The sequence below is a fragment of the Pelophylax lessonae genome (genome assembly GCF_965119305.1).
Source record: "Pelophylax lessonae genome assembly, chromosome: 8".
Taxonomy (NCBI): Eukaryota; Metazoa; Chordata; class Amphibia; order Anura; family Ranidae; genus Pelophylax; species Pelophylax lessonae.
This window is the reverse complement of record NC_138775.1, coordinates 222988152-223011004: the sequence shown is the minus strand read 5'-3', so window position 1 is coordinate 223011004 and position 22853 is coordinate 222988152. Positions and strand designations below refer to the sequence as shown.

The 22853-nt window shown below is 43.0% G+C and overlaps 1 protein-coding gene across 6 annotated transcripts in view; it reads right to left on the bottom strand.

The window, feature by feature from the left end:
- Positions 1 to 22853, bottom strand: part of CACNA1E (calcium voltage-gated channel subunit alpha1 E) — a 1228023-nt gene that overhangs the window by 378258 nt on the left and 826912 nt on the right. For all 6 annotated transcript variants that reach the window (XM_082266485.1, XM_082266488.1, XM_082266487.1 and 3 more), the window contains one exon: positions 10788 to 10894. In XM_082266485.1, coding sequence (XP_082122611.1) covers positions 10788 to 10894 — 107 coding nt within the window. The remainder of the gene's footprint in view (positions 1 to 10787; positions 10895 to 22853) is intronic.

The following is a 22853-nucleotide window of genomic DNA, read 5'->3' as shown; positions in this document are numbered from 1 at the left end:
TGTGCAGGAACCCACCCTCGGAGCCCCTTGCGAATGACTGCCCTGAAAGCCTTGGAAATGTTACCTCTTCATCCTCCTCCTCCTCCTCATCCTGTGCCACATCCTCTTCCATCATCGCCCGAATTGTTTTTTCAAGGAGGCATAGAAGTGGGATAGTTAAGCTGAGAACGGCGTCATTGCCACTGGCCATGTTGGTGGAGTACTCAAAACAGCGCAACAAGGCACACAGGTCTCGCATGGAGGCCCAGTTATTGGTGGTGAAGTGGTGCTGTTCCGCAGAGCGACTCACGCGTGCGTGCTGCAGCTGAAACTCCACTATGGCCTGCTGCTGCTCGCACAGTCTTTCCAGCATGTGCAAGGTGGAGTTCCACCTTGTGGGCACGTCACATATGAGGCGGTGAGCGGGAAGGCCGAAGTTACGCTGCAGCGCTGCCAGGCGAGCAGCAGCAGGGTGAGAACGCCGAAAGTGCGCACAAACGGCCCGCACTTTCTGCAGCAGCTCTGACATATCGGGGTAGTTTTTAAGGAACCTCTGCACCACCAAATTCAGCACATGCGCCAGGCAAGGGATGTGCGTCAAACCGGCTAGGCCCAGAGCTGCTATGAGATTTCGCCCGTTATCGCACACCACCAGGCTGGGCTTGAGGCTCGCTGGCAGCAACCACTCATTTGTCTGCTGTTCCATGCTCCTCCACAACTCCTGCGCGGTGTGTGGTTTGTCCCCCAAACAGGCAAGTTGTAAAACTGCCTGCTGTCGTTTACCCCTGGCCGTGCTGAAGTTGGTGGTGAAGGTGTTACGCTGTCCGGATGAGGAGGCGGTAGAGGATGAGGAAGCGGAGTAGGAGGAGTTAGGAACAGGAGGCAAACTGAAGCGCCCTGCAATCCTCGGTGGTGGAAGGACATGCGCCAAATTGCTATCCGCCTCAGGGCCATCCGCCACTGCATTTACCCAGTGTGCCGTTAGGGAGATATAACGCCCCTGACCGTGCTTACTGGTCCACGTATCCGTAGTTAGGTGGACCTTGGCACAGATGGCGTTGCGCAGTGCACACCTGATTTTTTCCCCCACTTGGTTGTGCAGGGAAGGGATGGCTTGCCTGGAAAAGTAGTGGCGGCTGGGCACGACGTACTGTGGGACAGCCACCGACATAAGGTTTTTAAAACTGTGCGTCTCCACCAGACGGAATGACAGCATTTCAAAGGCCAATAATTTTGAAATGCTGGCATTCAGGGCCAGGGATCGCGGGTGGGTAGGGGGGTACTTCCTCTTCCTCTCAAGTGTTTGGGAGATGGAAAGCTGAACGCTTCCACGGGACATTGTGGAGATGGTTGTTGGTGACCCAGGTGGTGGTGTTGCTCACAGATCGTCTGTTTGCGGGGTGGCAGGTGCCGGTATCACTACAGATGTGGCTGGAGCGGCCGAGACTGCAGCAGAAGAGGAAGCAGGATGAGCCAGAGACGTTTCTTGGTTTTGAAGGTGTGTACTCCACTGCAGCTCGTGCTTTGCACTTAGATGCCTGATCATGCAGGTTGTGCTCAGGTTGAGAAGGTTCATGCCTCGCTTCAAGCTCTGATTGCACAGGGTGCAAACCACTCGTGTCCTGTCATCAGCACATTTTCTAAAGAACTTCCACGCTAGAGAACTCCTTTGAGCTGACTTTGGTGCGCTCGTTCCCTTGCTGCGTTGGGCAGTAGCGGGCGTAGTGTCTAGGGCACGGCCGCTCCGCTTCTGCACCCTGCTCCCTCTTCTGCTGTGCTGGTGGCTCTGTGCGACCACCGCCTCTTCCTCCAAACTACTCAGTTCACCTGCATGACGTTCATTCCATGTGGGGTCGAGGACCTCATCGTCCTCCACATCATCTTCCACCCAGTCTTCACCCCTGCCCTCCTTGTCGGTCTCCACAATGCTGAACGCCGCAGCAGTTGGCACCTGCGTTTCGTCATCATCGGAGACGTGCTGCGATGATCCTTGCATGTACTCATCTTGAGGAATAAGTGGTTGGGCATCGCTGCACTCAATCTCTTCCACTTCTGGGGCAGGGCTAGGTGGATGGCCCTGGGAAACCCTGCTGACAGAGTCCTCAAAAAGAATAAGAGACTGCTGTATGGCTTGGGGCTCAGACTGCTGGCCTGATTTGCAAGGGGGTGAGGTGAAAGACGGTTGGACATTGGCTGCAGGTGCCAACTCTGACCTTTCTGCAGTAGACTGGGTGGGAGACAATGTGAAGGAACTGGAGGCACTGTCAGCAGCAAACCAATCTACTATCGCCTCAACTTGTTCTGGCCTCATCACTTCTAGGGGCGTTTGATGCCCTACCAAATACTGATGCAGGTTCTGTCGCCTACTCACACTTGAGGAAGGTGTTTCACTTGTGCGTGTAGCTGGCACAGATCGACCATGTCCTCTCCTTGCAACAGGAGCTCTACCAGCAGCACCACGACCCAGGCCACGGCCCTTATTTGACGGTCTCCTCATATTTCTGTAATTTAAGATCTTGCCCTAGAAAGGTTTTTATTGAATAGCGGAATAGGAAATATGATCAAAAAAAGTGTATGTATCTCGCACGTACACAACCACACTAGGCCCCAATTACTATTGTTTGTACCCCTAAAAGGCTAGATGAGGAGTAGGGGGGGTATGGAACAGGCAGCACCCTCAAACCTTCAGAAGTATGAGATGAACCCCAACAACTTGGAAAGGTGGATCTCTCTCACACGTACCGACACAGACTATCCCGCAATTCAATTGATCCCCAAAGGTTTTTATTGAATAGCGGAATAGGAAATATGATCAAAAAAAGTGTATGTATCTCACACGTACAGAAACACACTAGGCCCCAATTACTATTGTTTGTACACCTAAAAGGATGGATGAGGAGGAGGAGGAGTATGGAACAGGCAGCACCCTCAAAGCTTCAGAAGTATGAGATGAACCCCAAAAACTTGGAAAGGTGGATCTCACACGTACCGACACAGACTATTCCGCAATTTAATTGATCCCCAAAGGTTTTTATTGAATAGCGGAATAGGAAATATGATCAAAAAATGTGTATGTATCTCACACGTACAGAAGCACACTAGGCCCCAATTACTATTGTTTGTACACCTAAAAGGATGGATGAGGAGGAGGAGGAGTATGGAACAGGCAGCACCCTCAAAGCTTCAGAAGTATGAGATGAACCCCAAAAACTTGGAAAGGTGGATCTCACACGTACCGACACAGACTATCCCGCAATTTAATTGATCCCCAAAGGTTTTTATTGAATAGCGGAATAGGAAATATGATCAAAAAATGTGTATGTATCTCACACGTACAGAAGCACACTAGGCCCCAATTACTATTGTTTGTACACCTAAAAGGATGGATGAGGAGGAGGAGGAGTATGGAACAGGCAGCACCCTCAAAGCTTCAGAAGTATGAGATGAACCCCAAAAACTTGGAAAGGTGGATCTCACACGTACCGACACAGACTATCCCGCAATTTAATTGATCCCCAAAGGTTTTTATTGAATAGCGGAATAGGAAATATGATCAAAAAATGTGTATGTATCTCACACGTACAGAAGCACACTAGGCCCCAATTACTATTGTTTGTACACCTAAAAGGATGGATGAGGAGGAGGAGGAGTATGGAACAGGCAGCACCCTCAAAGCTTCAGAAGTATGAGATGAACCCCAAAAACTTGGAAAGGTGGATCTCACACGTACCGACACAGACTATCCCGCAATTTAATTGATCCCCAAAGGTTTTTATTGAATAGCGGAATAGGAAATATGATCAAAAAAAGTGTATGTATCTCGCACGTACAGAAACACACTAGGCCCCAATTACTATTGTTTGTACACCTAAAAGGATGGATGAGGAGGAGGAGGAGTATGGAACAGGCAGCACCCTCAAAGCTTCAGAAGTATGAGATGAACCCCAAAAACTTGGAAAGGTGGATCTCACACGTACCGACACAGACTATTCCGCAATTTAATTGATCCCCAAAGGTTTTTATTGAATAGCGGAATAGGAAATATGATCAAAAAATGTGTATGTATCTCACACGTACAGAAGCACACTAGGCCCCAATTACTATTGTTTGTACACCTAAAAGGATGGATGAGGAGGAGGAGGAGTATGGAACAGGCAGCACCCTCAAAGCTTCAGAAGTATGAGATGAACCCCAAAAACTTGGAAAGGTGGATCTCACACGTACCGACACAGACTATCCCGCAATTTAATTGATCCCCAAAGGTTTTTATTGAATAGCGGAATAGGAAATATGATCAAAAAAAGTGTATGTATCTCGCACGTACACAACCACACTAGGCCCCAATTACTATTGTTTGTACCCCTAAAAGGCTAGATGAGGAGTAGGGGGGGTATGGAACAGGCAGCACCCTCAAACCTTCAGAAGTATGAGATGAACCCCAACAACTTGGAAAGGTGGATCTCTCTCACACGTACCAACACAGACTATCCCCCAATTTAACTGATCCCCAGAGGTTTTTGATTAAATAGCGGAATAGAAAATATGATCCCAAAAAAGTGTATGTATATCACACGTACACAACCACACTAGGCCCCAATTACTATTGTTTGTACCCCTAAAAGGCTAGGAGTAGGGGGAGTATGGAACAGGCAGCACCCTCAAACCTTCAGAAGTATGAGATGAACCCCAACAACTTGGAAAGGTGGATCTCTCTCACACGTACCAACACAGACTATCCCCCAATTTAACTGATCCCCAGAGGTTTTTGATTAAATAGCGGAATAGAAAATATGATCCCAAAAAAGTGTATGTATATCACACGTACACAACCACACTAGGCCCCAATTACTATTGTTTGTACCCCTAAAAGGCTAGGAGTAGGGGGAGTATGGAACAGGCAGCACCCTCAAACCTTCAGAAGTATGAGATGAACCCCAACAACTTGGAAAGGTGGATCTCTCTCACACGTACCAACACAGACTATCCCCCAATTTAACTGATCCCCAGAGGTTTTTGATTAAATAGCGGAATAGAAAATATGATCCCAAAAAAGTGTATGTATATCACACGTACACAACCACACTAGGCCCCAATTACTATTGTTTGTACCCCTAAAAGGCTAGGAGTAGGGGGGAGTATGGAACAGGCAGCACCCTCAAACCTTCAGAAGTATGAGATGAACCCCAACAACTTGGAAAGGTGGATCTCTCTCACACGTACCAACACAGACTATCCCCCAATTTAACTGATCCCCAAAGGTTTTTGATTAAATAGCGGAATAGAAAATATGATCCCAAAAAAGTGTATGTATATCACACGTACACAACCACACTAGGCCCCAATTACTATTGTTTGTACCCCTAAAAGGCTAGATGAGGAGTAGGGGGAGTATGGAACAGGCAGCACCCTCAAACCTTCAGTATGAGATTGTGTTCACTGTACCCCACAAAGATTGAGTTCACTGCACCCCACAATGATTGTGTTCACTGCACCCCACAAAGATTGTGTTCACTGCACCTCACAAAGATTGTGTTCACTGTACCCCCCAAAGATTGTGTTCACTGCACCCCACAAAGATTCTGTTCACTGTACCCCACAAAGATTGTGTTCACTGCACCCCAAAAAGATTGTGTTCACTGCACCCCAAAAAGGATGTTGTTCACTGCACCCCAAAAAGGATGTTGTTCACTCCACCCCAAAAAGATTGTGTTCACTGCACCCCACAAAGATTGTGTTCACTGCACCCCAAAAAGATTGTGTTCACTGCACCCCAAAAATGATTTTGTTCACTGCACCCCAAAAAGGATTTTGTTCACTGCACCCCAAAAAGGATGTTGTTCACTCCACCCCAAAAAGATTGTGTTCACTGCACCCCAAAAAGATTGTGTTCACTGCACCCCACAAAGGATTTTGTTCACTGCACCCCAAAAAGATTGTGTTCACTGCACCCCAAAAAGGATGTTGTTCACTGCACCCCAAAAAGGATTTTGTTCACTGCACCCCAAAAAGATTGTGTTCACTGCACCCCACAAAGGATTTTGTTCACTGCACCCCACAAAGATTGTGTTCACTGCACACCAAAAAGGATTGTGTTCACTGCACCCCAAAAAGATTTTGTTCACTGCACCCCAAAAAGATTGTGTTCACTGCAGCCCAAAAAGATTGTGTTCACTGCAGCCCAAAAAGATTGTGTTCACTGCAGCCCAAAAAGATTGTGTTCACTGCAGCCCAAAAAGATTGTGTTCACTGCAGCCCAAAAAGATTGTGTTCACTGCAGCTCACACACAGAAAAATGGATGTGGATCACTGACACCTGCCTATCTCCAATCCCACACCACACAGCAATATCGATTGTAGTTTGTAGAACACAGTTTCCCTAAAATTCAGCAGACTCTGTCCCTAACAGGATTGAGAAGAGATCGTAGATCAGGATTGAGTGCAGATTCACCCCACCCCCCACACAGCAATATCGATTGTAGTTTGAAGAACACAGTTTCCCTAAAATTCAGCAGACTCTGTCCCTAACAGGATTGAGAAGAGATCGTAGATCAGGATTGAGTGCAGATTCACCCCACCCCCCACACAGCAATATCGATTGTAGTTTGTAGAACACAGTTTCCCTAAAATTCAGCAGACTCTGTCCCTAACAGGATTGAGAAGAGATCGTAGATCAGGATTGAGTGCAGATTCACCCCACCCCCCACACAGCAATATCGATTGTAGTTTGTAGAAGACACTGACCCTATATAATTCAGCAGACTCTATCCCTAAAATGCCTACAACTCGCCCTGCCTAAACACTCCGACCTGTCCCTCAATTCTATCCGGACACAAATGGTTTTTTCCTGCCTATCTTTCCCTAATCAGCAGCCAGCACGTTGATGTGTGCTCTCTGTCCCTGAATCTAAGCAGCATAATGACGCCGCTGCGGCTGCCTCGAACTTATAAAGACTTGGTCACATGCTTCAGACGGCCAATCACAGCTACTGAGACATTTGCAGGCATGGCTGGGATGGCTTAAGGCACACCAGTTAAACGATTGTTGATTGGCTGTTGAAAGCCCGCCATGAAAAGAGCGCCAAAGCATGCAAAACCCGGAAATAAAACGACCGAACACGGATTTTTACCCGAACATACAGTAAAGTGTCCGTGTCCGTGTTCGGGTACAAAAAATCCAATTATTCGGTACGAACACGAATAATACAGTCCGTGTTCGCTCAACACTACTCAACACTAATTAAGACAAAAAAACCTTCTGACTTTACAACTCCTTTAAACAATACAGATACAGTAATAGTAATGATAGTCTTTAAAGCTATAATATAAATGTTACAACACTCTACAATATTGTATTATATTGAAATCCTAATATATTTTAGAGCCACTGTACTAAGACTTTGTTGAGTCAGCTCTTCTTGTTTTACAACTTTCTCAACAGCCTGAAAAGCCTAGAAACATGTAAAATGTATCCCAGTTGAAGCAGATCTGTACAGATTATGAATTAATAATTGAGAAAAAGTAAAGACCACAATACTGCAATGAGTAGTAAGAAGGTCAGAAAAAGATGAACAAGTAAAGCTGCACTCTTAAGAAAATACCCCCCCAACTGTGAGGGTTAAATGCTTATTTTTGTCTAGAGTAGAGTTTGGATTTATGGATATTCCAGAAGCCAATTACAAAGATGACCAAAATCAAATTTAATGAAATGTGTGACAAAGAATCAATTATATTTATTGGAAGTCTTCATTAGAATGCATACACCCCAAGCCAAACTTTGCTTGTCAGTGATTCACTTTCAGTAAGATAAAACATCTTGTACATATTGATCTGCTAAACAATAGGACCCAGTTCATGCCCTTTAAAATGTTGACCTTCTTACTTCTGGAAAACTATTAAATCGTATTCCCTTTTCTAGCTAATAACATTGTAAAGCATTCTGCTTTAAAGTAGTAACCTATGGAAACCAATGTTCAACTATTTATACTGGGCAGGTTTAAGCTTATCTGTGACTACAAGGTATTGCTGCACACCAACATTCTTCACACTGGTCTACAGCAGGGTGGCTAAGGTAAGCAGCCTTGCCTTGCAGCAAGGGTTTGAATCCCACGAGAATTCTATCTGCATGGATGTGTATGTTCTCCCTGTGTTTAGGTGGGTTTCCTCCCACAAATCAAAAACATACTGGCAGGTTACTGGCTTTGTACCAAGGTGTCCCTAAATGGATAAACGCACACTCCAATGTGATCTTCTTTAGAGGAGATGTTAAAGATGGGAAATGAATGTTAAAAGGGAAATGAATTAGATGTAAAAAAAAGTAGACAGGACTGGATTAATTTTACATAGCTATTTGTGAGTTTGATTGTGAGACAAGTGTTCTCTCAATCTTTAACTCTATAAAATTCAATGACTTTTATAGTAAATGATTGCCATCCAACTACACCGGCAATGGCCATTAGGAGATGGGCCTCATTCTGCCTGTTGATTTTTCATTTTTGTTTTTTTTTAAAGTTTGTAGAAAGAGGATGTATTAAGAAGAGTACAGAAGTGAGACTTTGTTATAGGTCCCATTTCTAGTTCGAGATCTATATTTTTACCACTTTCTTAGGGCTTATATTTAAAGGTGTCTTCTCATCTATGCCCCACTCTCACCTGACTTTTGATTTAAAAAAAAGAATGGAAAAAAAGGGGACAACTGAGAAGACAATGTTCACAGTAGGACTAACTAGAAAACTTGTGCTAGAGCTGAAGTGGCATCTACACTATTTTAGGAAGGGCAGAGAAGAGTACAACATGCTCCAATTGCTATGATTCTTGTTTAGTGATCCATTTGGCACATGAACTACTCAGGCAACCCATGTACCTGCAATATATTTCATATCGTGGAAAGGGATACAGGCTGGTTGACTATGAGGAATTTTTAAAACAGAGATAAAAAGCCACTATCCCATTCCAGACACTGCAGTGTTTACTCCACACTTGGCTCACATTTATTTTATGAGTACTTCTTAAAATTCAGACCGCAGTGTGCAGCCTGTTTTGTCCCAAAAAAGTGTTCTCTGCATAACTGTAAAGCCAACTATTCCAAGATTTTCACTCTGTGAAATGGGTAAAGCTCAATCACACGACTTGGGCTCTCCTTCTCTTTCTGCCACTATTGTTTCCCATCTAAAAATATTATTAGGACTTTTCTTGTGTAGATGTTCTGAAGCAAATAGATGGTGTGATTTTTCAAAGCAATATTCTGTGCTGGGCCCCTAAGTTTTCATGCAATCTTAATGTCTCTGCAATTCTATTGTTTTGTTTGCACTCCACTGTAGTTAAAAGGAATTTGACTTTTAATGTATCGGTTATTTTTAGGTTTGTGTGATGACCAGTGAAAAAAAAACAACAAAAGCATTAACGATTTATTAAAGACAAAACGCAAAACACAAGCGTTGTTAAAAAGTAAGAACAAATAGGGAATGAATGATTTGTAAAAGATGGTTATATTTTCAGTTAATTAGTGTGTTGCCTTACTTTTTTCTCTTGACAGCAAAGCAAAAACATCTGCATACATTGGGTATGCTCAGGTTAAAGTAGTTCTAAAGTCTGAATTTTTTTTTACCTTAATGCATTCTATCTATTAAAGTAACAAACCTTCTAAGAAATAGATCCCCCACTTTATACTTACCTAACCACATTTACAATGCAGTGCTTTGCACAAGAGCTGCATCCTAGCTGCTTCTCCCTCCTCTTTGGGCAGATTGATAGCAGCAGGCGTTGTTGGCTCCCTCTGCTGTCAATCAAATGCTGTAACGAGGATCAAGATAAGGCCAAGCCGCCCAGTCTGTGTCAATGGATGCAGACAAGGTGGCTTGGGAGTGAGCCTGCACAAGTGCCCCCATAGGAAGTGGCTTCCTATGGGGCACTTGCCGAAGAGGAAGAGCTCCGGCGGGTTAACTCAAAAGAAGAGAATCAGGGCTGCTCTGTGCAAAACCATTGCATAGAGTTGGTAAGTATGACATTTTTATTATTTTATTTTTAAAAAAGAAACCTATCACTTTAAATAAAACACAACAAAATATAGACAAGTATGGCCACTCTGTGGAACAGGAATATATTCTTACATATATACACACACACATATATATATATATACACACACACACACACTAAATCACCAAAAGTATTGGGACGCCTGCCTTATATCTTCACATGAACTTTAATGGCATCCCAATCTTAGTCTGTAGGGTTCAATATTGAGTTGGCCCACCCTTTGTTGCTATAACAGCTTCAACTCTTCTGGGAAGGCTGTCCACAAGGTTTAGGAGTGTGTCTATGGGAATGTTTGACCATTCTTCAAGAAGCGCATTGGTGAGGTCAGGCACTGATGTTGAACGAGAAGGCCTAGCTTGCACTCTCTGCTCTAATTCATCCCAAAGGTGTTCTATTGGGTTGAGGTCAGGACTCTGTGCAAGCCAGTCAAGTTCCTCCACCCCAGACTTGCTCATCCATGTCTTTATGGACCTTGCTTTGTTCAAACATTCTCATGGACACACTCCTAAACCTTGTGGACAGCCTTCCCATAAGATTTGAAGGCGTCCCAACACTTTTGACAATATAGTGTATATATATATATATATATATATATATATATATATATAAGTGGGTGGGCAATTCATGTGGCATACATACATTACATTGAGAGCTAAATTTGATTAAAAGCTGTAAACTATGTTACGTGATTGAAATTATATGGAGGAATTGATAAAAAAAAAAACACAATACAAGAGCTCAAGGGCTATAGAAAGAAATTGTAGAGGAACTTACCAATCTACGAGACATGGGTGTTTTGTCATCTCCGGGAAGGTGCTGTTCCAATGCCAGGACAATGCAATTTGCAATGATAGTAGCAAGAATCATGTATTCAAAAGGAGTAGATAAAGAATTAAGGAAAACCAGCATATATATTTTGAACATAAAGACATAATGCAAACATTCTATTGATACAAGGAATTACTTGTGCCATATGGATTTCACAGCTGCAACTTTAGTATAGAGCTTGATGTGCCTGAACAAATGAAATCTCGTTACAATTAGGTTGACAGGTCCGGATTCACAATATTTTATTTGCTTTGAGTATGGGAAGAAACACCAAGGATCATAAGAAAAGAGAAGGAATGCAGGTGGTTAGCTGGCGTTAACAGTTGTTCACCTCATATATCATAGGGAAATCCAAGATGGCAGCAACCATTTTATTGTAACAGTCCTGTGGAGAGTCCCCAAAAGGAAAAAAATTTGAGCAGCACATACTATTTTCACAGTTCTTCTGTTTAATCGTTACTGTTGGTGTTACCATGGCCTGGGCCCAGGCTTGCTTTAGGCTTTGTTTAGACATGTGGTTGGGAGGGTATCAAAATGTGTGGTGAAGCTGTATTTTTGCCATCCACCAACTTCAAGCCTGCCAAACACTACACATTTAAGTAATCGTGAAGCGCCGCAAATGCCCGCTATTGCGTACAATGCATGTTATTGCAGCATGTTTGTGAGCAAAAATGGGGTTAAAACAGGTTGTGAGGAGGCGTCACATCACTTCTTCACTGCCTGACTGTAGCTGCTGGAGTACAATCCAAACCTTAATCGAGCTTCAGAGGCAAGGGGGATCTGGACACGTATAAATCTAACCTTAAAGTTATTAATTGTCTTACTATTTATATAGCACTGTGTATAGGGCGGTCAGCAAGTGGGGACGTGCAGAGTTGCAAGATTACCAAAAGACCCACTCTGAATTATTAACTTTAAAGTTTATTGTAATCAGTGAATGATTATCTCTGATTGGTTGCTATGGGTTGCCCATTGTACAATTCCTATTGTTCTGTCCACCGCCCTAATAAAACGGTCGGCAGTTATTCAAAATTTACTTGCAAGAATGATCTCCATTCCCTTCCTTCTTATTAATTACTTGGCATTCATTCCTAAATGATTTACAAAGGCGAGTCTGAGTGTCATTTCTGCCCAGCGTGTTTTGTTTGAGGATGTCTGTTACATAGTAGGTTGGTGAGAAGCCCCTGTGGTTCTATTTTAGTTAAGCAGCAAAGCAGTGCTACATACTATAGCGGAATATAAAGAATTCTGGATGGGTCCCTGCAGGCTTTCTTATTCAATCTGTTTGAATGAAGCTGCCAAAATGTCAAATCAACCAAACAGTTAGCGTGAAAGAAATACCTGGTGGTAACAGAGGACCCCAGAAACTATCCATTACTATGGTACTGACTACATGTAGGAGAGATTATCATGAGTTATCTGTCAAGGAAACAGCCGCTGTTATCCTGACTTAACAGTAAAACACCGCAGTGGAAGATTAAAGAGCTTTAAGGTAAGATTTCTTATACATTAAAACTGAACTCCAGGAAAACAGGTAAAAATTCATTTGCAAGACATACAGGATATCGGAACTGTCTTTTTTTGGCAAACAATCTTTTATTTTTTCCAGTGACTTTTGTGATTTCTCTCTAGCAGAAAGTCCAGCCAGGAGCTTCAGTGCTAGGACAAGGTCATATAGAGCCCAGGGCGAACATGTTAAATCACCCCCCGTCCCCCATCCCCCCAATATGTATAAACACTATGTTTCATAACCCCCCCCCCCCCCCCACAAACAAAACACTGAGCACTAATCTGTGTGCTTGCCCCCTAAGCATAAATCCCCCCTCCTCCCAGGACAAATCCCCCCTCTGAGTACAAATCTTTGCCCCCATCCCCAATTCCCCCTAGTTCAAATGCCCCCACCCAGAAAGAATTCATCCCTCCTAGCCTAAATCCTCTACCCCCAAAATTTCCCTTCCTAGTACACATCTTCTCCCCTCCACTTCAAATCCCCCCCAGCACAAATTTTCCCCAAATCCCCCCTCCTAGCACAAATCATCCCCCCTCCCAACACAAATAAATCTAAATTACCACTCTTAGCACCCCCCACCCCAAACTTCCCCTCCTAGAACAATACTTACCCCCTGCTGTCTGCCAAATTCCACCTCCCAACATACAGTAAATCTCCTTTCCTCCATCTCCTTGTGCCCCCCTGACTCACATGATACTACAGTGCCCAGGGCATTCACCCCTTGTTCTGGCCCTCAGGAGGGTAACACCGCCTCAATGGTGTAAAGCGGTGGTCTCCAAACTGTGGCCCGGGGGCCGCATATGGCCCTTTGCTTCTCTCTATCTTGCCCTTTGGACACTATTCCACCAACTGACACCAACGATGGGGCACCATTCCCTCTACTGACACCAAAAACGGGGCACAATTCTTATCATTGATATCAACAATGGGGCACTATTCCTCCATTTAAAACAAATGATGGGGCACCGATTAGGGTTGCCACCTCATCCCTTTTAAACCAAACACATATTAACCAGTTTCGGATGGACTGCCCTTCACATGTATACTGCGGCAGGGCAGCCCAGCTGTGCAAAATCACATAAATGTACGTGATGTTTTGCAGGTCACGTACATGTACGTTATGTTTTGCAGGTGATGTAGGGGGTGCGCCGCAATGGCCGATCGTTCGGAGGAATGACAGAATGGCAGTCTGCCAATGTAAACAAGGCAGGTCGCTGTTCTGTCAGGGAGTAAAAGAGAGATCTTGTGTTTCAGCTAAGCTGAAACACAGATCTCTCTTTTCCCCCAGTGCATCCACTCCCCCTACAGTTAGAAAGCACTCCCTAGGAGCAAACTTACCCCTTGATCGCCCCTGGCGTTAACCCCTTCCCTGCCAGTGTCATTTATACAGTAACAATGCATTTTTTTAACATTGATCACTGTATTGGTGTCACTGGTCCCCAAAAAGTGTCACGGGTAGTGTCAGATTTGTCCGCCACAATGTCACAGTTCTGCTAAAAAAAAGTCCATAAATGTTTGTAGACACTATAACTTTTGTGCAAACCAATCAATATACACTTACTAGGATTTTTTTTTTTACCAAAAATATGTAGCAGAATACATATTGGCCTAAATTGATGAAAACATTTTATTTTTTTATTTTTTTTTTATCGGGTATGTTTCATAGCAGAAAGTAAAACATTTTTGTTGTTTTTTTCAAAATTGCGCTTCTTTTTTTGTTTATTTAGCAAAAAACCACACAGGTGATAAAATACCACCAAAAGAAAGCTCTTTTAGTGGGGAAAAAAAAAGACATACATTTTATTTGGGTACAGCGTCGCACGACCGCGCAATTGTCAGTTAAAGCAACGCAGTGCCGTTTTGCAAAAATCAGTCACAGAACCTGTGTAATCATCAGGTGTTCAGTTTTAAAGGCATGTGGTGGCAGCCCTAGCACCGATGCCGGTGCATTTTCTACTCTCACTGGCCACAGTCTGGCCCATAAAAACTTGAAGGAAGAAAACTGGCCCTCTGCTTAGAAAGTTTGGAGACCCCTGGTGTAAAGGAAAAGGGTGTTGCTAGGGTTGTGAAGGACCTCATCCCTGGACACCACAGGGAGAAAACCGATGCAGGGATCATATCATGCCATAGAAAATGATGAGTGAAGATTCGGAACAGACAGGCTTTTTATTGCAGGAGAGATGTTCAATAAAGTACACTTACCTGCTTATCCGCAATCCTATTCCGTAAGGAATGCACACTGAGCTGTGCATGCACAGCTCAGTTCACATTCCACCACACTGCCAGCACGCCAAGATGACTGCACTCTCGCCCATGTACAAGAGTGACATCATCCTGCACCAGGCAATAAAAATGGTCGAAGACTGGCACCCAGAAGAACCCAGGAAGAACATGCTGGCATCGGAGAGGAACCTTACGAATGTTGGACAGTTGGAACAAAGGTAGGCATGTGTGCCTTTAGCAGGGCTGCTGATCGGGGACGGCGACTGGTCCTCCTGTAGGGGGTTCGGGCACAAAGGGGGGCCCAGACAGCAGGAGAAGTAGTGGAGCAGAGAAGGAATGATGACAGAACAATGCCCACCGTGTCTCCCATCCCGCAACTGAAAGCCAGTTTCTCCCCCTCTCCTTCCCCTGCCTGCACAGTGCACTCAAAGCCGGGACAAGGAGATGGGAGGCTGGAGCAGAGAGAGAAGAAGAGGCAGACAGAGGGAAGAGCCAGGAGGAGGTGCATGTTGTTGTGTCTCCTCCTGTCAGAAGAGCATTCCTCTATACAGCCATATGGTTGGCGTTCCGCTTTAATGTTATAAAAAAAATTACCTTTCTCTTTAATTCCATAGAGAGCTCTTATTTTGCAAATCTGCCAAAAAAAGGTCACATCCTCGTAACCACAGCAACACTTTCTAACAGTCTGTGCACTGCAAACAGAACGTCCTCCAGAATTCTCAGCACTTGTTGGTTGGCGCACTGCTTTTCTCAGACATTTACATGAAACACGAAGCACAGTTTCAGGTTATCCCAGCACTGTCTACATTTACTGGAGCGAATCAGTCAACATTGGTGATATACAGATCAAATATACTACACATCTACAAGGACACTGAGATACAGGGTTTTCTTATTATCACACTGTAGCAGGCAGAGCCTCTCAGAAATCTGCATCAGTATCTCCAAGACAAGTAGGAAGGCAAGTCCAAGTCTCCAAGGCAAGGCCAAGGGTATGAAGGCAAGTCTCCAAGACAAGTAGGAAGGCAAGTCCAAGTCTCCAAGACAAGGCCAAGGGTATGAAGGCAAACCTCCAAGGCAAGTAGGAAGGCAAGTCCAAGTCTCCAAGACAAGGCCAAGGGTATGAAGGCAAGTCTCCAAGGCAAGTAGGAAGGCAAGTCCAAGTCTCCAAGACAAGGCCAAGGGTATGAAGGCAAGTCTCCAAGGCAAGTAGGAAGGCAAGTCCAAGTCTCCAAGACAAGGCCAAGGGTATGAAGGCAAGTCTCCAAGGCAAGTAGGAAGGCAAGTCCAAGTCTCCAAGACAAGGCCAAGGGTATGAAGGCAAGTCTCCAAGGCAAGTAGGAAGGCAAGTCCAAGTCTCCAAGACAAGGCCAAGGGTATGAAGGCAAGTCTCCAAGGCAAGTAGGAAGGCAAGTCCAAATCTCCAAGACAAGGTCAAGGGTATGAAGGCAATTCTCCAAGGCAATCTGCACTGAAATGTTTTTAAATCCTTAAAGTGTATAAAATTTGCCTGGAGAAGAAGCCTTTTTTTTTTTTTTTTTTTTTAACAAAAGTTGAGTTTTTCTTCAAGTTTCCATAAAAAAGCAGCTTTCCTTTGTGTACTGATAGAATTTACAGGCACATTTCCCACAAACAATGACTGACAGAAGCCTGCTTTGCCATCTGTGATATTACTATTTATATCTTTATAAGAACAATAAAGGCTGCAACATTTATTAATAACCTGTCCAGGTGATTTTCTGGCAAATTATGCCATGTCTACATTCCTCCTTTTCCTAAAGAGAATGTACAGTACAATACATGTAAGACAAATAAAACTAAAAAAGAAAAGACACTGCACATAGGCTAAAGAAATGATGTGAAAAAAATGTGAAAGCAGCCAGCAGTAAAAAGTCCAGACACTAAGACATAAATCAAATATGTATACACCGGTATTTATAAAGTGCAGCGCTAAATGATCAAGTGAATCAATAAATACAGTGCATCTGGAAAGTATTCACAGCGCTTCACTTTTTCCACATTTCTTTATATGTTACAGCCTTATTCCAAAATGGATTAAATTCATTATGTTCCTCAAAATTCTACAAACAATACCCCATAATGACAACTTGAAAGATGTTTTTTTAAATCTTTGCAAATTTATTAAAAATAAAAATAGAAAAAGAAAATCCCATGTACATAAGTATTCACAGCCTTTGCTCAACACTTTGTTGAAGGATCTTTGGCACCAATTACAGCCTCAAGTCTCTTAGTATGCTGTTACAAGCTTGGCACACCCATTTGTGGGCAGTTTCTACCATTCATCTTGAACTGCTTTCCCAAGATGTTCAATGGAGTTCAAATCTGGGTTCTGATCGGGCCACTTAAGGACAATCACAGAGTTGTCCCATAGCCACTCCTTTGTTATCTTGGTTGTGTGCTTAGGGTTGTTGTACTGTTGGAAGATGAACCTTCACCCCAGTCTGTGGTCCAGAGCGCTCTGGAGTAGGTTTTCATCAAAGATATCTCTGTACATTGCTGCCACCACCATGCTTCACTGTAGAAATGGTATTGGCCAGGTGATGAGTGGTGCCTGATTTCTTCCAGATGTGACGCTTGCCATTCAGGCCAAAGAGTTCAATCTTTGTTTAATCAGACCAGAGAATTTGGTTTCTCATGGTCTGAGAGTCCTTCAGGTGCTTTTTGGCTCCAGACAGCTGTCATGTGCCTTTTACTAAGGAGTGGCTTCTGTCTGTCACATACAGACCTGATTGGTAGAGTGCTGCAGAGATGGTTGTTCTTCTTGAAGGTGCTCCTCTCCATGGAGAAACGCTGGAGCTCTGTCATCTGACCATCAGGTTCTTGTTCACCTCTTCGACTAAGGCCCTTCTCCCCTGATCGCTAAGATTGGCTGGGGGGCCCGCTCCAGGAAGAGTCCTGGTGGTTCCAAGCTTCTTCCATTTATGGATGATGGAGGCCACTGTGCTCATTGGGACCTGCAGACATGTTTCTGTACCCTTCCCCAGATCTGTGCCTTGATACAATCCTGTCTCGGAGGTTTACAGACAATTCCTTGGACTTCATGGCTCGGTTTGTGCTCTGACATACACTGTTAACTGAGGGACCTTAGACAGGTGTTGGCCTTCCCATTCTCATGGACTCCAATCAAGTTGTAAAAACATCTCAAGGATGATCAGTGGAAACAGGATGCACCTGAGCTCAAACTTGAGTGTCATGACAAAGGCTGTGAATACTTATGTACATGTGATCTTTTCATTTTTTATTTTTAATAAATTTGAAAAGATTTAAAAACAAACTTCTTTCACATTGTCATTATGGAGTATTGTTTGTAGACTTTTGAGGAAAATAATGGATATAATCCATTTTGGAATAAGGCTATAACTTAACAAAATGGGGAAAAAGTGAAGAGCTGTGAATACTTTCCGGATGCACTGTAAATACAAACCGTGAATTCATAATCAAAATACATGTGTCGATGAATATAACATGAAACGCACTCCAGAAAATAAAATAAATAGTAAATCAACCTAATAAATATAAATGTCCACAGAGGGTAATATAATAGACCCAAGATCATAGAAGATCTTCTTAAGCTTAAAGTAGAACTATAGACAAAACTTTTTTGTAAGGGAGGGTTATAACTCCTATCAGACTTTTTTTTTGCCATCTGTGCAGAAATTGAAGAGATTTCCCTTCAATTCCCGTCCCATAGCCAAACAGGAAGTCAGAAGAAATCTCTGCAAATTAAGGGAATTCCTTAGGGACCCCCAGGTCATCAGAACTAGTGTCCCTATTGGAAGATTTCCCCTCTATTACTTCAATTCTCCAAATTTATGATTTTCTTTAATTTTCACTTTTAATGATAATGGTAAACAGGACAAATAGAGAGGGAGAATCGAGTCCCTGCTAGAAGTCAAGCAAGCCAAGTCAAGTCATTTATTTTGGTCAAGTCACAAATCAAGTCAAAATACTAATTTTCACCTTTAAATCAATTAAAAGTCAGTGGTCAGGAAAGGTTTTGTTTTATTTTCAACACTAACAAAACTGCTTAGTGCTTTTTTCTTGGCATATTAAAGAAACACTTTGAATGCCCAAACAGCTCAAAATCCTTCGTCCAGTCATGTTTCAACACCACAGTCACTAAAAACATGTTAAGTATTTCCATTGTTAAACAGCCAGTGTCCTAAAAATCAGAACACACTGAGGTGTTTTAAGTGACTGTGGTGTCAGAAACATAACAGGCACATTCATTTTGCTTTAACACATCTTGAGAAAATGCAAATATTTAATAACTTAAAAAAGTAAAGTCATTTTGAGTCATATGTCTCAAGTCAAAATCAAGTCTCAAGTCATAAATACCAAGTCAAAGTCAAGTCGAGTCTTTTAATAATTTTAGTTAAGCAAGTCTCAAGTCCTCAAAACTGGTGACTTAAGTCTAACTTAAGTCAAGTCGTGTGACTCAAGTCCCCCACCTCTGCAGATTGGTCGCTTCTCCTTTATGGCTGTGCGGGTTAATGATTACCTTAACAGACTTCAGCATATTAGGAAAACCATTCAATATTTCCTTTATTTGTCGGTATCATATGTTACAGAAGTCTTCACTTAAAGTGTTACTAAACTCACAACAGTAAAATCAGTCTGCAAATACAGTAAAGCATGCTTGTTTTACTCACTGTGGAGCCTAAATGGTTAATCCTCTGCATTGTGTAAAAAGGCTGTTTAATCCACAGTTCGCTGATCCTCCCCTTCTTTTATTGTCCCTAATCCATCTGCAGAGCCCTAGGAGGCACACTGCACATGCTCAGATTTGTGTGTATTGCTAGAGAGTTTTTTTTTTTCTTCTTAGGAAAGTGCATGCGATCAGCACAGGGCCAATCAGCACTGTCCAGGCAGAGGGTCATGGGTCATGCAGCCTCATAGGACAGCCAGAGGAGAATGAAAAGTCCTCCTACAAGCTTTAACCAGACACTGATAGAAGTTACAAGACTACTACATACTGCTAATGAGAAAAGGTATTTAGCTGTTTATATTTACTTAAATAATTGCATTTCCATGCTGTGTACTGTGGCCAGATATAGTGAATGCAGGGTCCTGGGTTTAGTAAAACCGCTGGGTGTGCTTTTTTTTTAACCTGCAAGGTAAAGCCATAATGTGCTAGTATACATCACATACTAGCACATGATGTGAAACTTACCTGAAAACAAAGCCCTCCATCGCCGAGCTGTCCCTGCTGAGGGGGCTTCCATCTTCTCTGGCCTTCCCTCCGGGTCCATGGACTCCGGCTGTGTGAGTGGCCGGACCCGCGATGACGTCACTTCTGCACATGCACACGGGAGCCTACCACTTACGGCACAAGACTCTGAAGGAACAGCCCATGTGGCCATTTCTTTGGAGCGCATGTGACGTCACCAGCTGCTTGTACAGTTAATATCTCCTAAACGGTGTACATTTTAGAGATTTTTACAGTACCTCCAGGTAAGCCTTATTATAGTTTAATCTCACTTTAAATTGTGAAGGCTAATGGAGTCATCTTTCAGTTTGTCCCTTTCTGTGGGGACAAAAAATAGTGTGATTCCCAACAAGATGCCCCATTCCTCCCGCCCTGCTGCACGGCAGTGTTTCAGCTTCACAGAAAATATATCTTGCAGGTCAATAGATTCGTCTTTCTGCTGTTGGCTGCTTTTGGAGCTGCCTGGGATCTCTAGATAAATGGGGCTCCACAGTAAATGGGGCTCCAGCCAATTACAGTGGAGTCCCATTTATCTGGAGGGTCAAATTTTAGAACAGAGTGAAGTTGATAAATGTTTTCTTTTTCTAATTAAGGCTTCTCTAATTAAGGCTCAACTCAGAACATCTCAATTATCAGATTTTTCCTACACACTTCCAAGTGCCAGTTAGAATGTAGGAGAACAGATCACAAGCCTTGTGCTGCCCTGATGTCTGCAATAAATGTGTTATCTGACTCGCTGAAGATGGATTTATATAGAGTACAAATACCAGACGTCATTCACATGCAAAACTCAGTCCTCTTTACTTGAAAGACTCTTCTATTCTTCTCTTGGTGCATTCACAGAATATTTATTGTATTGTTTCCAAGGTTATTCCATGTTTTCACACAGGAAATAAAATGTAAAAAATATTAATTCAGTTACATAAAGTAAGCGTATAATAGCTTCATAAAAGTAAAAACAAAAAAACCCTAAGGCCCCGTTCACATACAAGCGACGCTACTTCGCACCGCGACCTCCGAGGTGGCGGTGCGAGCAGCGCGCCGCGACCTCGGAGCGGCCGCCACAGACTTCATAACATTGAAGTCTATGGCGGTCGCCTCCTGGTCGCCCCAAAGAAGCTTCGGACCCTTTTTGTAAGTCGGAGCGACTTGTGTCGCTCCTATTAGAACGGGTCCGCAGCTTCCCTATGGGAGGCGACCTACGGCGACCTGTGAGGCGACCAGGTCGCCTCACAGGTCGCCTTAGTGTGAACGAGGACTAAAACTAGACTGAAGACACCCTAAGGTGCTACATTTTGTGTCTAGAATGCCACTAAAGCCTCCTGACAAACCCCAGAAAAAGACTTGCTAAACAAACAAACCTCAACAACCACTTTCCACAATGCAATGCTCAGTGCCTGAGTGACTTATCCCCAAGCCCGTTCTTTGTCGCATGCATGTGCAGTATCTCCTTATAGATTACCATGGGGCACTCTTCTGAGCATCAGATGACGCTATAATGTCATGGAACACACTGATGTATGCTGGGGCATTGCTATGACAACGTGTTTTGTGCGCATGCACTTTATCAAGTCATGTTGCCACAATAATGGACAAGGGATTATCAGGAATTTAGAACAGAAGGGGAAGGAGGTAAAAAAAAAATAAACAAATAGGAAGGAAGATTTGGCAAGTCACAAAAGTGAAGGAAGCTTTTTGTTTATTTTATACATTTTTTTTTGCATCACTGAGCAGCTGGATGTAAGAACAGAAGAACTAGATCACAATTAATGATATAATGAGATGCATACAAAAAATAAAAACAGCTCTTTAGTCATGGAATGACGCAATCCAAAAAAAATCCCAAGGGTAAATTTTAAAGAGAGAGCATACAAACTAAATGTAAACATATTTATAACCATCTTACTATACTGTGACATGGTCTACTACTTACGTCAAAGACCAGCACTTGACCACATCAATATGTATTCAGTTGTTACCTCATCTCCAGGGAGGAATCCTAGAGCAGTAAAAGGACTTTATGCATTTATGGGACTACTGGCATCCCTTTTCATTGTGATGTCAGTCTCTGGGACGCATCATCTGTGAGTAGCAGGCCTCCCATCATTCCCCTCATGCCACATCTCTCAGAACTATGATGGACTGTTTGTAGCTTAAGACAAGTACTGCCATCTTCAAATGATGGCTGAAGTATGTAAATATCTCCACTTTTATTGATTCAGTGAACCATTTCTGATAAGGACTCCTCCTTCTCCTAACCTCTATATGGGGACATCTCCTTGTGCCCAAGTGGCAAAATGAGCACTGTTGATGTAAGGCCTGAAGCAGATATGCAGAGGACTATCAACAAGAACCAGGTAAAACAGAATGGGTTACCCCTCAGGCATCCTCACATAAAAGGGAAACTAGGACAGTTCTCCTGAAGGGCCACGTGTCTTTGGTATGCTATTAAAATGACGCCACTACCCAAGGGTCCTGGCAGAAACAGGTAAAAGAGCAGCTGTTCTCACCCAAAACATTACATCGCTTTTGGCTTGAATGACCTTCAAAGTGACAAATAAAGATCATCATACGGGACAATTACATGCACAAACATGGGGATTAAACTGTATGCACAAAAGGTATGCCATGGTCACAGAGATGTATAGTAACTAAGTAGAACTACTTCACTACTGTACTTAAGTACCAAAAGGCGGTATCTGTACTTTCCTAGAGTATAATTTTTTTCTCCTACTTCCACCTTTACTTCACTACATTTTTTCAATGATTTCAATACTTCTACTCCGATATTTTATTTTGTGCTGCATAGTTACTCGTTACTATTAAAAAATTACCACCGCCAGAACAGTAGATGGCAGGTTTCATGAAGCTCAAAACATGAGTATTATCAGCGCATACGAAAATAAATGCTACTGTATGTATAAATAAAAGCTGCATTTAAAATAATAAAAGACAATATGATGTTCAAACTTTTGACTTCTTTCTTTAATAACTACATAACACAGTACTTGTACTTTTACTTTCAGTACTTGAGTAGCAAAATTAAAAA